Source organism: Sphaerodactylus townsendi, linkage group LG15, assembly GCF_021028975.2.
Source record: "Sphaerodactylus townsendi isolate TG3544 linkage group LG15, MPM_Stown_v2.3, whole genome shotgun sequence".
NCBI lineage: Eukaryota > Metazoa > Chordata > Lepidosauria > Squamata > Sphaerodactylidae > Sphaerodactylus > Sphaerodactylus townsendi.
Window position 1 is genome coordinate 16950725 of NC_059439.1, and position 16270 is coordinate 16966994.

At 79.2% G+C, this 16270-nt stretch overlaps 1 protein-coding gene across 1 annotated transcript in view; it reads left to right on the forward strand.

The window, feature by feature from the left end:
- The first annotated feature begins 2257 nt into the window (after positions 1-2257).
- The window catches only part of LOC125444007 (MAGUK p55 subfamily member 2-like), a 51305-nt gene continuing 37292 nt past the window's right edge, over positions 2258-16270 (forward strand). Inside the window, exon 1 of the mRNA XM_048516447.1 lies at positions 2258-2332. Coding sequence (XP_048372404.1) covers positions 2258-2332 — 75 coding nt within the window. The remainder of the gene's footprint in view (positions 2333-16270) is intronic.

A 16270-nucleotide genomic window follows, 5' to 3' on the forward strand; every position in this document is an offset into this window, starting at 1 on the left:
ACTCTCGGGAATCTGTGAGAACCTGCTGGATCCCACCTCTGCTAATGGGCCTAAGAGCAGCTCCTATGGGGTCATTTCATGTCAGAGAAACAGCAGGGTGGGGTGAGGTCAGATGGCTACTGCTACTGCTACACTACTACTGTTATTATTGTCCATTCCCCCTGGGCATTCAGGTGTCTGTACATGTTACAATGATTGCACATATCGGGAGGGGTGCTGCTATGACCCCAATCTCTCCTCTCCCAGACAGCGCGGATAATAAAATGTCCCCTTAATTGGAAACGATGTGAAATTTATAGGCACCAGGAGCAGTCTCATCAGGAGTACTAGACTGACTAAACACTCTGGATTCTGGGTGTTAGAATCCAATTTGTAATTGCTTGTGCAACTGGGGTGCTTGTATGTATCTTGTACCAGCCTTCCCTTTTAATTGTCTCTTCTGGCTCCTGCACTTAAGGGGGTTAAAGCCTGGTTATAATCATTTGTTTTCATGCTTGCAAAACACGTGCAAGCAGAGAAGCCAGCAAGCGGCAGCTCGCCTAGCCATTGATCTTTGGTCACTGCTCCAGAGCTCAGGCTACATTTGTTAGACAACACAGCTGCACACAAAAGGTACCACCACCTCCCTTCACAAGTTTCATTCTCCTGTTCACACTTTCTGACTGCCTGGCGTGCACCTTTCAGAAATATATATATATATATATATATATTGCCTGTTATTTCACACACACATATATATATATTGCCTGTTATTTCACAGAATTATCATACATACTCTAATACAGTGGTTCTCAACCTTCCTAATGCCACGACCCTTTAATACAGTTCCTCATGTTGTAGTGACCCCCAACCCTAACGTTTATCCATTTTACAGATGGAGAACACTGATGCAGAGAGTCCCAGGCGACCCCTGTGAAAGGGTCGTGCGACCTCCAAAGGGGTCCCATCTCCCAGGTTGAGAACCACTGCTCTAATATATATAGTAAATGAAACCTCAAAATTAATAGATTGCCCTACATACAAAAACTCTTATACTACACTCAAACCACAATCATTACGAATAAGAAAAAAAGGAGAGAAAAACAAAATACCAGAAGGTAGAAAGTAGGCTAAACAAACCTCCATGAATTATCTACGTAGCATTTCTAGCACAAACGCTAATAACTAAACAACATTTTTATCATGCATATAGCACACAAAGCACAGAACGTTTACCTCCTCTAAAAGACTTCCCTCAAGAACCTCATAAATTCTTTCTAATCATTCACAAACAACAAACTTAGTTTTAAAGGTACTCCTTCTCTATATTCTAATTTCCATTTAATTTATTTAAAAAGATATTCCTGTAGCAAACAATTAATCTATAAATTATATCCTGACTGGCTGACATTTTGCAGAGGACCTTGGTTTCCTTTCGCAATTTTAGAGAGACAGAGAGGAAGTGCCCTCTATACATTATGGAAAAAGCTTGTTTGGTGCTAGGTTTTGAGTCCCTCGTTGATTTAATGCTTAACCACGTGCGCCAATTTTGCGCTGTCCGATGTGGATTGTAATCATCGGCATGCTCCCAAGGAGTCCAGAAGCTGTAATTTTCTGGGAGGGGTAGAGCCTGAAGATTGTGAGCTCCCCGCTGCTGACCTACCCTACTCCGTCCGCATAAGGCCTAGGAAATAAAATCTATTTGATTTCAGAACTGAAATAAGCGGACCGTATTTAGGGCCACTGAGAGAAGGGGACAGGTTGGGGCCAAATCCTGGAACCCTGATCACCAGGGTTGACAGTTCTGGGTTGGGAAGTACCTGGAGATATGTGGGGTGGAGCCTGAGGGGGCAGGGTCTGGAGAGGGACTTCTCTGGGATATAATACCATACATTTCACCTTCCAACTGAACTTGGGTCACAGTTTCCACATCTTCATGTTATCTTAAAATGTCTAGGTTGGATGCAGGGATCCATCCCCTGGAATTGCAGCTCATCTCCATACTTCAGGGATGGGATTCCCTGGAGAAAATGGATCTTTTGGAAGGTAGACTATGTAGCATTGTAAACAGGGGCGTACCACCCAGGGGCACATATGGGGTCAAATGTATCCGGGCTTTGGCCACTTAGTCACGTGGGGCGCTGAAAATCACCCCCTCCTCCTCCCCCCCCCCCTGTGTCATACACTGACTTCAAGACCTGGTGCAAAAAAAATTGTTTGGCCGTGGTATGGGAGGGCGGCTGCCAGTGGCGTAGCGCCAATGGTGTAGGGGGACACAATGCCCCAGGCGCTTGCCGGTATGGGGGCATGGTCGGAGCATGGAGGGGGTGTTCCAGGGACGTTCCGGAGCATGGTGGGGGTGTGGCAGAGACTCAGGGCGCACGCATGCCCCAGGTGCAGTTCCCCCTTGCCCATACCGGGGGGGGGGGAGAGATTTTGCACCAGGTTATATTTTCCCTAGATTTTGCCTCTGATTGTGCCCCACTAAGGTCCCTCTCTTCCCTAGGCTCCATCCCCAAATCTCCAGGTGTTTCCTAACCTGGATCTGGCCATGCTCGTCTCCCACTGGTGGCCGGAGGGGGCCTGCCAACCCTGGTTCTAAGCCCCATTGGCTCCTCACTGGGGAGAAAAGTGGGACACAAACAAATACATGCAAATGCGTGCATCTCCAGAGTTCTCAGCCGTTCGAGCCTGTCATACGCGGAGCTACTTTGGAGATGATGAACGTCTAGCCAGGCGCTCTCATTCCAGAAGGATCATCAGAGCGTCCTCTGAAGACTCCCCGCCTGTCCCGTTTGATTGGCTGCAAGCAAAGCTTCCATTTCATCCTGTATTAATGAATGTGTCAGTGCGGGACGAGGCAGCTGTCTGCAGTTCTCCACCGCCACCAATCCAGGACCGCAGATGCTGTTTGTTTTGCCGGAGTTCTGTGTGAATGCATGGCCGGGCACGGTGCCCACCTGCTGGTTCTCCTTCTTCCTCTCCCACGAAATGAGGGGATTTGGGGGGGGGGGAGAATGGCCGTTTGAGCTGGTGTGTGCCAAAGAAGTAGGACTGTAAGCTTTTGTTGACTTCCCGCCGGGGAATTATAATCAGCCGAGGGCTGGAGTCATTAATTAAAACTGTCCTCCGATTAATTGGTAAATCCGAAATGGGTGAAGGCACCGTGCTGTAGGTTGCAGGGAGGAATTGGCGTACACTTTCCCCTTCAGAAGAGAGGAGCGGTTCAATATGGCTTTTCTGTCCCATTTCTTTTTTAAATTTGAGGGATAGCTTGTTGTTCTAGGGTGCAATTTGTGCTCCAGGTTTGACCAACTCTCCTACTTCCTGATTGTGCTGCCTGCTTGGGAACACAGCCTGGGGGGAGAAATTTGGAACGCCTTGTCGGTCCCCATTGTTTGATTGGTGAGTTGCACAGGGTCTTGCTAGAAGAAGAAGAAGAGTTTGGATTTATATCCCCTCTTTCTCTCCTGTAGGAGACTCAAAGGGGCTTATAATCTCCTTGTCCTTCCCCCTCACAACAAACACCCTGTGAGGTGGGTGGGGCTGAGAGAGCTCAGAAGAACTGTGACTATCCCAAGGTCACACAGCTGGTGTGTGGGGGAGTGCACAGGCTAATCTGAATTCCCCAGATAAGCCTCCACAGCCCAGGCGGCAGAGCTGGGAATCAAACCTGGTTCCTCCAGATCAGAGTGCACCTGCTGTTAGCCACTATGCCACTGCTGCTCCCAAAGGGCTACGCTGGGGATCATTGGACCTGCATGGACATCTGTGTGGATTGCGGACTGTGATGAGAAGGACAATTGCCACAGCAACGCGTGGCCGAACCCGCTAGTCTTTTATATAATCCTCCCCTGACCTGGTTACCCCAGGCTAGCATTGTCTCATCGGATCTCAGAAGCTAAGCAGGTTAGACCCTGGCTAGTAGTTGAATGGGAGTTTTCCAGGCAATACCAGGATTGTGACATGGAGGCAAGCAACGGCCAACCACCTCCAAAGGTCTCTTGCCTCGAAAGCCGTGTGGGGTCACCCAGAAAGCTGTGACTTGATGCCAGGTTTTTAAAAAAAAATAGACATGAAGGAATAGACATGAACCATTGAATTTTTATACTGCCTTTCAAGAAATATATGAGATTCTTCCTTCCCCATTTTGTCCTTTACATAGCGTGATGTAGTAGCTGGCATGTCAGATTAACATAGAATCATAGAGTCAAAAGGGACCCCAAGGGCCATCAAGTCCAACCCCCTGCAATGCAGGAACATTTAATCAAAGCACTCCTGTCAAATGGCCATCCAGCCTCTCTTTAAACACTCCACCACACCCCAAGGTAGTGCATTCCACTTTCGAATAGCCCTTACTGTCAGGAAGTTTTTCCTGCTGATTAGGTGGAATCTCTTTTCTTTCACCTTGAACCCATTACTTCTGGTCCTAGTCTCTGGCGCAGCAGAAAACAAGCTTGCTCCCTCACCAACCTGACATCCCTTCAAATATCTAAACATGGCAATCAGGTCACCTCTTAACCTCCTCTTCACCAAACGAAACATACCCAGCTCCCCAAGTCTCTCCTTGTTGGGCATGGGTTCCAGATCTTTCACTATTTTGGTTGCCCTCCTCTGGACCTGTTCCAGCTTGTCAATATCCTTCTTGAATTGCAGTGCACAATATTCCATGTGAGGTCTAACCAATGCAGAATAGAGAGGTACAATTACATCCCTCGATCTAGGCACTATGCTCCTATTGATACAGCCCAGAATCACATTGGCTTTCTTGGCCGCTGCATCACACTGCTGATTCAACATCTGTGTATCCAGTGTTCAATTATCGGTCTGTTGGAAGTTTGCTGGATGACTTCGGCCTAGTCATTCTCTCTCACCTAACCTGCCTCACAGAGTGATAGTTGTGCAGATGTAATAGAGAAGGGGGAAATGATGTTATGTCCACACTGAGGAGGAAAGAGTGACCTAACAATCAAAATTAATAAACCTTGTGAGGCTAAGAGGGTATGATGGGCTTCAGGTCACCCAGTGAGCATCGTTAGCAGAAAACAGATTCTACTTAGAGATCCTAGGCCCGTGGTGGCGAACCTTTGGCACTCCAGATGTTATGGACTACAATTCCCATCAGCCCCTTCCAGCATGACCAATTGGTGGGGGTGGGGGGGGGGGGGGGGGCGCCGGGCCGGGGGGGGGGGGGGGAGGGGGGGGGGGGGGGGGGGGAAAGGGGGGGGGGGTTTGGGGGGGGGGGGGGGGGAAGGGGGGGGAGGGGGGGGGGGTGGAAGGGGGGGGGTGGGGGGGGGGGGGGGGGAGGGGGGGGGGGGGGGGGGGGGGGGGGGAGGGGGTGGGGGGGGGGGGTGGGGGGGGGGGGGTGAGGGGGGGGGGGGTTGGGGGGGGGGGGGGGGTGGGGAGGGGGGGGGTGGGGGGGGCAAGTGGGGGGGTGGGGGGGGGGGGGGGTGGGGGGGGGGGGGGGGGGGGGGGGGGGGGGGTGGGGGGGGGGGGGGGTGGGGGGGGGGGGGGGTGGGGGGGGGGGGGGGTGGGGGGGGGGGGGGGTGGGGGGGGGGGGGGGTGGGGGGGGGGGGGGGTGGGGGGGGGGGGGGGTGGGGGGGGGGGGGGGTGGGGGGGGGGGGGGGTGGGGGGGGGGGGGGGTGGGGGGGGGGGGGGGTGGGGGGGGGGGGGGGTGGGGGGGGGGGGGGGTGGGGGGGGGGGGGGGTGGGGGGGGGGGGGGGTGGGGGGGGGGGGGGGTGGGGGGGGGGGGGGGTGGGGGGGGGGGGGGGTGGGGGGGGGGGGGGGTGGGGGGGGGGGGGGGTGGGGGGGGGGGGGGGTGGGGGGGGGGGGGGGTGGGGGGGGGGGGGGGTGGGGGGGGGGGGGGGTGGGGGGGGGGGGGGGTGGGGGGGGGGGGGGGTGGGGGGGGGGGGGGGTGGGGGGGGGGGGGGGTGGGGGGGGGGGGGGGTGGGGGGGGGGGGGGGTGGGGGGGGGGGGGGGTGGGGGGGGGGGGGGGTGGGGGGGGGGGGGGGTGGGGGGGGGGGGGGGTGGGGGGGGGGGGGGGTGGGGGGGGGGGGGGGTGGGGGGGGGGGGGGGTGGGGGGGGGGGGGGGTGGGGGGGGGGGGGGGTGGGGGGGGGGGGGGGTGGGGGGGGGGGGGGGTGGGGGGGGGGGGGGGTGGGGGGGGGGGGGGGTGGGGGGGGGGGGGGGTGGGGGGGGGGGGGGGTGGGGGGGGGGGGGGGTGGGGGGGGGGGGGGGTGGGGGGGGGGGGGGGTGGGGGGGGGGGGGGGTGGGGGGGGGGGGGGGTGGGGGGGGGGGGGGGTGGGGGGGGGGGGGGGTGGGGGGGGGGGGGGGTGGGGGGGGGGGGGGGTGGGGGGGGGGGGGGGTGGGGGGGGGGGGGGGTGGGGGGGGGGGGGGGTGGGGGGGGGGGGGGGTGGGGGGGGGGGGGGGTGGGGGGGGGGGGGGGTGGGGGGGGGGGGGGGTGGGGGGGGGGGGGGGTGGGGGGGGGGGGGGGTGGGGGGGGGGGGGGGTGGGGGGGGGGGGGGGTGGGGGGGGGGGGGGGTGGGGGGGGGGGGGGGTGGGGGGGGGGGGGGGTGGGGGGGGGGGGGGGTGGGGGGGGGGGGGGGTGGGGGGGGGGGGGGGTGGGGGGGGGGGGGGGTGGGGGGGGGGGGGGGTGGGGGGGGGGGGGGGTGGGGGGGGGGGGGGGTGGGGGGGGGGGGGGGTGGGGGGGGGGGGGGGTGGGGGGGGGGGGGGGTGGGGGGGGGGGGGGGTGGGGGGGGGGGGGGGTGGGGGGGGGGGGGGGTGGGGGGGGGGGGGGGTGGGGGGGGGGGGGGGTGGGGGGGGGGGGGGGTGGGGGGGGGGGGGGGTGGGGGGGGGGGGGGGTGGGGGGGGGGGGGGGTGGGGGGGGGGGGGGGTGGGGGGGGGGGGGGGTGGGGGGGGGGGGGGGTGGGGGGGGGGGGGGGTGGGGGGGGGGGGGGGTGGGGGGGGGGGGGGGTGGGGGGGGGGGGGGGTGGGGGGGGGGGGGGGTGGGGGGGGGGGGGGGTGGGGGGGGGGGGGGGTGGGGGGGGGGGGGGGTGGGGGGGGGGGGGGGTGGGGGGGGGGGGGGGTGGGGGGGGGGGGGGGTGGGGGGGGGGGGGGGTGGGGGGGGGGGGGGGTGGGGGGGGGGGGGGGTGGGGGGGGGGGGGGGTGGGGGGGGGGGGGGGTGGGGGGGGGGGGGGGTGGGGGGGGGGGGGGGTGGGGGGGGGGGGGGGTGGGGGGGGGGGGGGGTGGGGGGGGGGGGGGGTGGGGGGGGGGGGGGGTGGGGGGGGGGGGGGGTGGGGGGGGGGGGGGGTGGGGGGGGGGGGGGGTGGGGGGGGGGGGGGGTGGGGGGGGGGGGGGGTGGGGGGGGGGGGGGGTGGGGGGGGGGGGGGGTGGGGGGGGGGGGGGGTGGGGGGGGGGGGGGGTGGGGGGGGGGGGGGGTGGGGGGGGGGGGGGGTGGGGGGGGGGGGGGGTGGGGGGGGGGGGGGGTGGGGGGGGGGGGGGGTGGGGGGGGGGGGGGGTGGGGGGGGGGGGGGGTGGGGGGGGGGGGGGGTGGGGGGGGGGGGGGGTGGGGGGGGGGGGGGGTGGGGGGGGGGGGGGGTGGGGGGGGGGGGGGGTGGGGGGGGGGGGGGGTGGGGGGGGGGGGGGGTGGGGGGGGGGGGGGGTGGGGGGGGGGGGGGGTGGGGGGGGGGGGGGGTGGGGGGGGGGGGGGGTGGGGGGGGGGGGGGGTGGGGGGGGGGGGGGGTGGGGGGGGGGGGGGGTGGGGGGGGGGGGGGGTGGGGGGGGGGGGGGGTGGGGGGGGGGGGGGGTGGGGGGGGGGGGGGGTGGGGGGGGGGGGGGGTGGGGGGGGGGGGGGGTGGGGGGGGGGGGGGGTGGGGGGGGGGGGGGGTGGGGGGGGGGGGGGGTGGGGGGGGGGGGGGGTGGGGGGGGGGGGGGGTGGGGGGGGGGGGGGGTGGGGGGGGGGGGGGGTGGGGGGGGGGGGGGGTGGGGGGGGGGGGGGGTGGGGGGGGGGGGGGGTGGGGGGGGGGGGGGGTGGGGGGGGGGGGGGGTGGGGGGGGGGGGGGGTGGGGGGGGGGGGGGGTGGGGGGGGGGGGGGGTGGGGGGGGGGGGGGGTGGGGGGGGGGGGGGGTGGGGGGGGGGGGGGGTGGGGGGGGGGGGGGGTGGGGGGGGGGGGGGGTGGGGGGGGGGGGGGGTGGGGGGGGGGGGGGGTGGGGGGGGGGGGGGGTGGGGGGGGGGGGGGGTGGGGGGGGGGGGGGGTGGGGGGGGGGGGGGGTGGGGGGGGGGGGGGGTGGGGGGGGGGGGGGGTGGGGGGGGGGGGGGGTGGGGGGGGGGGGGGGTGGGGGGGGGGGGGGGTGGGGGGGGGGGGGGGTGGGGGGGGGGGGGGGTGGGGGGGGGGGGGGGTGGGGGGGGGGGGGGGTGGGGGGGGGGGGGGGTGGGGGGGGGGGGGGGTGGGGGGGGGGGGGGGTGGGGGGGGGGGGGGGTGGGGGGGGGGGGGGGTGGGGGGGGGGGGGGGTGGGGGGGGGGGGGGGTGGGGGGGGGGGGGGGTGGGGGGGGGGGGGGGTGGGGGGGGGGGGGGGTGGGGGGGGGGGGGGGTGGGGGGGGGGGGGGGTGGGGGGGGGGGGGGGTGGGGGGGGGGGGGGGTGGGGGGGGGGGGGGGTGGGGGGGGGGGGGGGTGGGGGGGGGGGGGGGTGGGGGGGGGGGGGGGTGGGGGGGGGGGGGGGTGGGGGGGGGGGGGGGTGGGGGGGGGGGGGGGTGGGGGGGGGGGGGGGTGGGGGGGGGGGGGGGTGGGGGGGGGGGGGGGTGGGGGGGGGGGGGGGTGGGGGGGGGGGGGGGTGGGGGGGGGGGGGGGTGGGGGGGGGGGGGGGTGGGGGGGGGGGGGGGTGGGGGGGGGGGGGGGTGGGGGGGGGGGGGGGTGGGGGGGGGGGGGGGTGGGGGGGGGGGGGGGTGGGGGGGGGGGGGGGTGGGGGGGGGGGGGGGTGGGGGGGGGGGGGGGTGGGGGGGGGGGGGGGTGGGGGGGGGGGGGGGTGGGGGGGGGGGGGGGTGGGGGGGGGGGGGGGTGGGGGGGGGGGGGGGTGGGGGGGGGGGGGGGTGGGGGGGGGGGGGGGTGGGGGGGGGGGGGGGTGGGGGGGGGGGGGGGTGGGGGGGGGGGGGGGTGGGGGGGGGGGGGGGTGGGGGGGGGGGGGGGTGGGGGGGGGGGGGGGTGGGGGGGGGGGGGGGTGGGGGGGGGGGGGGGTGGGGGGGGGGGGGGGTGGGGGGGGGGGGGGGTGGGGGGGGGGGGGGGTGGGGGGGGGGGGGGGTGGGGGGGGGGGGGGGTGGGGGGGGGGGGGGGTGGGGGGGGGGGGGGGTGGGGGGGGGGGGGGGTGGGGGGGGGGGGGGGTGGGGGGGGGGGGGGGTGGGGGGGGGGGGGGGTGGGGGGGGGGGGGGGTGGGGGGGGGGGGGGGTGGGGGGGGGGGGGGGTGGGGGGGGGGGGGGGTGGGGGGGGGGGGGGGTGGGGGGGGGGGGGGGTGGGGGGGGGGGGGGGTGGGGGGGGGGGGGGGTGGGGGGGGGGGGGGGTGGGGGGGGGGGGGGGTGGGGGGGGGGGGGGGTGGGGGGGGGGGGGGGTGGGGGGGGGGGGGGGTGGGGGGGGGGGGGGGTGGGGGGGGGGGGGGGTGGGGGGGGGGGGGGGTGGGGGGGGGGGGGGGTGGGGGGGGGGGGGGGTGGGGGGGGGGGGGGGTGGGGGGGGGGGGGGGTGGGGGGGGGGGGGGGTGGGGGGGGGGGGGGGTGGGGGGGGGGGGGGGTGGGGGGGGGGGGGGGTGGGGGGGGGGGGGGGTGGGGGGGGGGGGGGGTGGGGGGGGGGGGGGGTGGGGGGGGGGGGGGGTGGGGGGGGGGGGGGGTGGGGGGGGGGGGGGGTGGGGGGGGGGGGGGGTGGGGGGGGGGGGGGGTGGGGGGGGGGGGGGGTGGGGGGGGGGGGGGGTGGGGGGGGGGGGGGGTGGGGGGGGGGGGGGGTGGGGGGGGGGGGGGGTGGGGGGGGGGGGGGGTGGGGGGGGGGGGGGGTGGGGGGGGGGGGGGGTGGGGGGGGGGGGGGGTGGGGGGGGGGGGGGGTGGGGGGGGGGGGGGGTGGGGGGGGGGGGGGGTGGGGGGGGGGGGGGGTGGGGGGGGGGGGGGGTGGGGGGGGGGGGGGGTGGGGGGGGGGGGGGGTGGGGGGGGGGGGGGGTGGGGGGGGGGGGGGGTGGGGGGGGGGGGGGGTGGGGGGGGGGGGGGGTGGGGGGGGGGGGGGGTGGGGGGGGGGGGGGGTGGGGGGGGGGGGGGGTGGGGGGGGGGGGGGGTGGGGGGGGGGGGGGGTGGGGGGGGGGGGGGGTGGGGGGGGGGGGGGGTGGGGGGGGGGGGGGGTGGGGGGGGGGGGGGGTGGGGGGGGGGGGGGGTGGGGGGGGGGGGGGGTGGGGGGGGGGGGGGGTGGGGGGGGGGGGGGGTGGGGGGGGGGGGGGGTGGGGGGGGGGGGGGGTGGGGGGGGGGGGGGGTGGGGGGGGGGGGGGGTGGGGGGGGGGGGGGGTGGGGGGGGGGGGGGGTGGGGGGGGGGGGGGGTGGGGGGGGGGGGGGGTGGGGGGGGGGGGGGGTGGGGGGGGGGGGGGGTGGGGGGGGGGGGGGGTGGGGGGGGGGGGGGGTGGGGGGGGGGGGGGGTGGGGGGGGGGGGGGGTGGGGGGGGGGGGGGGTGGGGGGGGGGGGGGGTGGGGGGGGGGGGGGGTGGGGGGGGGGGGGGGTGGGGGGGGGGGGGGGTGGGGGGGGGGGGGGGTGGGGGGGGGGGGGGGTGGGGGGGGGGGGGGGTGGGGGGGGGGGGGGGTGGGGGGGGGGGGGGGTGGGGGGGGGGGGGGGTGGGGGGGGGGGGGGGTGGGGGGGGGGGGGGGTGGGGGGGGGGGGGGGTGGGGGGGGGGGGGGGTGGGGGGGGGGGGGGGTGGGGGGGGGGGGGGGTGGGGGGGGGGGGGGGTGGGGGGGGGGGGGGGTGGGGGGGGGGGGGGGTGGGGGGGGGGGGGGGTGGGGGGGGGGGGGGGTGGGGGGGGGGGGGGGTGGGGGGGGGGGGGGGTGGGGGGGGGGGGGGGTGGGGGGGGGGGGGGGTGGGGGGGGGGGGGGGTGGGGGGGGGGGGGGGTGGGGGGGGGGGGGGGTGGGGGGGGGGGGGGGTGGGGGGGGGGGGGGGTGGGGGGGGGGGGGGGTGGGGGGGGGGGGGGGTGGGGGGGGGGGGGGGTGGGGGGGGGGGGGGGTGGGGGGGGGGGGGGGTGGGGGGGGGGGGGGGTGGGGGGGGGGGGGGGTGGGGGGGGGGGGGGGTGGGGGGGGGGGGGGGTGGGGGGGGGGGGGGGTGGGGGGGGGGGGGGGTGGGGGGGGGGGGGGGTGGGGGGGGGGGGGGGTGGGGGGGGGGGGGGGTGGGGGGGGGGGGGGGTGGGGGGGGGGGGGGGTGGGGGGGGGGGGGGGTGGGGGGGGGGGGGGGTGGGGGGGGGGGGGGGTGGGGGGGGGGGGGGGTGGGGGGGGGGGGGGGTGGGGGGGGGGGGGGGTGGGGGGGGGGGGGGGTGGGGGGGGGGGGGGGTGGGGGGGGGGGGGGGTGGGGGGGGGGGGGGGTGGGGGGGGGGGGGGGTGGGGGGGGGGGGGGGTGGGGGGGGGGGGGGGTGGGGGGGGGGGGGGGTGGGGGGGGGGGGGGGTGGGGGGGGGGGGGGGTGGGGGGGGGGGGGGGTGGGGGGGGGGGGGGGTGGGGGGGGGGGGGGGTGGGGGGGGGGGGGGGTGGGGGGGGGGGGGGGTGGGGGGGGGGGGGGGTGGGGGGGGGGGGGGGTGGGGGGGGGGGGGGGTGGGGGGGGGGGGGGGTGGGGGGGGGGGGGGGTGGGGGGGGGGGGGGGTGGGGGGGGGGGGGGGTGGGGGGGGGGGGGGGTGGGGGGGGGGGGGGGTGGGGGGGGGGGGGGGTGGGGGGGGGGGGGGGTGGGGGGGGGGGGGGGTGGGGGGGGGGGGGGGTGGGGGGGGGGGGGGGTGGGGGGGGGGGGGGGTGGGGGGGGGGGGGGGTGGGGGGGGGGGGGGGTGGGGGGGGGGGGGGGTGGGGGGGGGGGGGGGTGGGGGGGGGGGGGGGTGGGGGGGGGGGGGGGTGGGGGGGGGGGGGGGTGGGGGGGGGGGGGGGTGGGGGGGGGGGGGGGTGGGGGGGGGGGGGGGTGGGGGGGGGGGGGGGTGGGGGGGGGGGGGGGTGGGGGGGGGGGGGGGTGGGGGGGGGGGGGGGTGGGGGGGGGGGGGGGTGGGGGGGGGGGGGGGTGGGGGGGGGGGGGGGTGGGGGGGGGGGGGGGTGGGGGGGGGGGGGGGTGGGGGGGGGGGGGGGTGGGGGGGGGGGGGGGTGGGGGGGGGGGGGGGTGGGGGGGGGGGGGGGTGGGGGGGGGGGGGGGTGGGGGGGGGGGGGGGTGGGGGGGGGGGGGGGTGGGGGGGGGGGGGGGTGGGGGGGGGGGGGGGTGGGGGGGGGGGGGGGTGGGGGGGGGGGGGGGTGGGGGGGGGGGGGGGTGGGGGGGGGGGGGGGTGGGGGGGGGGGGGGGTGGGGGGGGGGGGGGGTGGGGGGGGGGGGGGGTGGGGGGGGGGGGGGGTGGGGGGGGGGGGGGGTGGGGGGGGGGGGGGGTGGGGGGGGGGGGGGGTGGGGGGGGGGGGGGGTGGGGGGGGGGGGGGGTGGGGGGGGGGGGGGGTGGGGGGGGGGGGGGGTGGGGGGGGGGGGGGGTGGGGGGGGGGGGGGGTGGGGGGGGGGGGGGGTGGGGGGGGGGGGGGGTGGGGGGGGGGGGGGGTGGGGGGGGGGGGGGGTGGGGGGGGGGGGGGGTGGGGGGGGGGGGGGGTGGGGGGGGGGGGGGGTGGGGGGGGGGGGGGGTGGGGGGGGGGGGGGGTGGGGGGGGGGGGGGGTGGGGGGGGGGGGGGGTGGGGGGGGGGGGGGGTGGGGGGGGGGGGGGGTGGGGGGGGGGGGGGGTGGGGGGGGGGGGGGGTGGGGGGGGGGGGGGGTGGGGGGGGGGGGGGGTGGGGGGGGGGGGGGGTGGGGGGGGGGGGGGGTGGGGGGGGGGGGGGGTGGGGGGGGGGGGGGGTGGGGGGGGGGGGGGGTGGGGGGGGGGGGGGGTGGGGGGGGGGGGGGGTGGGGGGGGGGGGGGGTGGGGGGGGGGGGGGGTGGGGGGGGGGGGGGGTGGGGGGGGGGGGGGGTGGGGGGGGGGGGGGGTGGGGGGGGGGGGGGGTGGGGGGGGGGGGGGGTGGGGGGGGGGGGGGGTGGGGGGGGGGGGGGGTGGGGGGGGGGGGGGGTGGGGGGGGGGGGGGGTGGGGGGGGGGGGGGGTGGGGGGGGGGGGGGGTGGGGGGGGGGGGGGGTGGGGGGGGGGGGGGGTGGGGGGGGGGGGGGGTGGGGGGGGGGGGGGGTGGGGGGGGGGGGGGGTGGGGGGGGGGGGGGGTGGGGGGGGGGGGGGGTGGGGGGGGGGGGGGGTGGGGGGGGGGGGGGGTGGGGGGGGGGGGGGGTGGGGGGGGGGGGGGGTGGGGGGGGGGGGGGGTGGGGGGGGGGGGGGGTGGGGGGGGGGGGGGGTGGGGGGGGGGGGGGGTGGGGGGGGGGGGGGGTGGGGGGGGGGGGGGGTGGGGGGGGGGGGGGGTGGGGGGGGGGGGGGGTGGGGGGGGGGGGGGGTGGGGGGGGGGGGGGGTGGGGGGGGGGGGGGGTGGGGGGGGGGGGGGGTGGGGGGGGGGGGGGGTGGGGGGGGGGGGGGGTGGGGGGGGGGGGGGGTGGGGGGGGGGGGGGGTGGGGGGGGGGGGGGGTGGGGGGGGGGGGGGGTGGGGGGGGGGGGGGGTGGGGGGGGGGGGGGGTGGGGGGGGGGGGGGGTGGGGGGGGGGGGGGGTGGGGGGGGGGGGGGGTGGGGGGGGGGGGGGGTGGGGGGGGGGGGGGGTGGGGGGGGGGGGGGGTGGGGGGGGGGGGGGGTGGGGGGGGGGGGGGGTGGGGGGGGGGGGGGGTGGGGGGGGGGGGGGGTGGGGGGGGGGGGGGGTGGGGGGGGGGGGGGGTGGGGGGGGGGGGGGGTGGGGGGGGGGGGGGGTGGGGGGGGGGGGGGGTGGGGGGGGGGGGGGGTGGGGGGGGGGGGGGGTGGGGGGGGGGGGGGGTGGGGGGGGGGGGGGGTGGGGGGGGGGGGGGGTGGGGGGGGGGGGGGGTGGGGGGGGGGGGGGGTGGGGGGGGGGGGGGGTGGGGGGGGGGGGGGGTGGGGGGGGGGGGGGGTGGGGGGGGGGGGGGGTGGGGGGGGGGGGGGGTGGGGGGGGGGGGGGGTGGGGGGGGGGGGGGGTGGGGGGGGGGGGGGGTGGGGGGGGGGGGGGGTGGGGGGGGGGGGGGGTGGGGGGGGGGGGGGGTGGGGGGGGGGGGGGGTGGGGGGGGGGGGGGGTGGGGGGGGGGGGGGGTGGGGGGGGGGGGGGGTGGGGGGGGGGGGGGGTGGGGGGGGGGGGGGGTGGGGGGGGGGGGGGGTGGGGGGGGGGGGGGGTGGGGGGGGGGGGGGGTGGGGGGGGGGGGGGGTGGGGGGGGGGGGGGGTGGGGGGGGGGGGGGGTGGGGGGGGGGGGGGGTGGGGGGGGGGGGGGGTGGGGGGGGGGGGGGGTGGGGGGGGGGGGGGGTGGGGGGGGGGGGGGGTGGGGGGGGGGGGGGGTGGGGGGGGGGGGGGGTGGGGGGGGGGGGGGGTGGGGGGGGGGGGGGGTGGGGGGGGGGGGGGGTGGGGGGGGGGGGGGGTGGGGGGGGGGGGGGGTGGGGGGGGGGGGGGGTGGGGGGGGGGGGGGGTGGGGGGGGGGGGGGGTGGGGGGGGGGGGGGGTGGGGGGGGGGGGGGGTGGGGGGGGGGGGGGGTGGGGGGGGGGGGGGGTGGGGGGGGGGGGGGGTGGGGGGGGGGGGGGGTGGGGGGGGGGGGGGGTGGGGGGGGGGGGGGGTGGGGGGGGGGGGGGGTGGGGGGGGGGGGGGGTGGGGGGGGGGGGGGGTGGGGGGGGGGGGGGGTGGGGGGGGGGGGGGGTGGGGGGGGGGGGGGGTGGGGGGGGGGGGGGGTGGGGGGGGGGGGGGGTGGGGGGGGGGGGGGGTGGGGGGGGGGGGGGGTGGGGGGGGGGGGGGGTGGGGGGGGGGGGGGGTGGGGGGGGGGGGGGGTGGGGGGGGGGGGGGGTGGGGGGGGGGGGGGGTGGGGGGGGGGGGGGGTGGGGGGGGGGGGGGGTGGGGGGGGGGGGGGGTGGGGGGGGGGGGGGGTGGGGGGGGGGGGGGGTGGGGGGGGGGGGGGGTGGGGGGGGGGGGGGGTGGGGGGGGGGGGGGGTGGGGGGGGGGGGGGGTGGGGGGGGGGGGGGGTGGGGGGGGGGGGGGGTGGGGGGGGGGGGGGGTGGGGGGGGGGGGGGGTGGGGGGGGGGGGGGGTGGGGGGGGGGGGGGGTGGGGGGGGGGGGGGGTGGGGGGGGGGGGGGGTGGGGGGGGGGGGGGGTGGGGGGGGGGGGGGGTGGGGGGGGGGGGGGGTGGGGGGGGGGGGGGGTGGGGGGGGGGGGGGGTGGGGGGGGGGGGGGGTGGGGGGGGGGGGGGGTGGGGGGGGGGGGGGGTGGGGGGGGGGGGGGGTGGGGGGGGGGGGGGGTGGGGGGGGGGGGGGGTGGGGGGGGGGGGGGGTGGGGGGGGGGGGGGGTGGGGGGGGGGGGGGGTGGGGGGGGGGGGGGGTGGGGGGGGGGGGGGGTGGGGGGGGGGGGGGGTGGGGGGGGGGGGGGGTGGGGGGGGGGGGGGGTGGGGGGGGGGGGGGGTGGGGGGGGGGGGGGGTGGGGGGGGGGGGGGGTGGGGGGGGGGGGGGGTGGGGGGGGGGGGGGGTGGGGGGGGGGGGGGGTGGGGGGGGGGGGGGGTGGGGGGGGGGGGGGGTGGGGGGGGGGGGGGGTGGGGGGGGGGGGGGGTGGGGGGGGGGGGGGGTGGGGGGGGGGGGGGGTGGGGGGGGGGGGGGGTGGGGGGGGGGGGGGGTGGGGGGGGGGGGGGGTGGGGGGGGGGGGGGGTGGGGGGGGGGGGGGGTGGGGGGGGGGGGGGGTGGGGGGGGGGGGGGGTGGGGGGGGGGGGGGGTGGGGGGGGGGGGGGGTGGGGGGGGGGGGGGGTGGGGGGGGGGGGGGGTGGGGGGGGGGGGGGGTGGGGGGGGGGGGGGGTGGGGGGGGGGGGGGGTGGGGGGGGGGGGGGGTGGGGGGGGGGGGGGGTGGGGGGGGGGGGGGGTGGGGGGGGGGGGGGGTGGGGGGGGGGGGGGGTGGGGGGGGGGGGGGGTGGGGGGGGGGGGGGGTGGGGGGGGGGGGGGGTGGGGGGGGGGGGGGGTGGGGGGGGGGGGGGGTGGGGGGG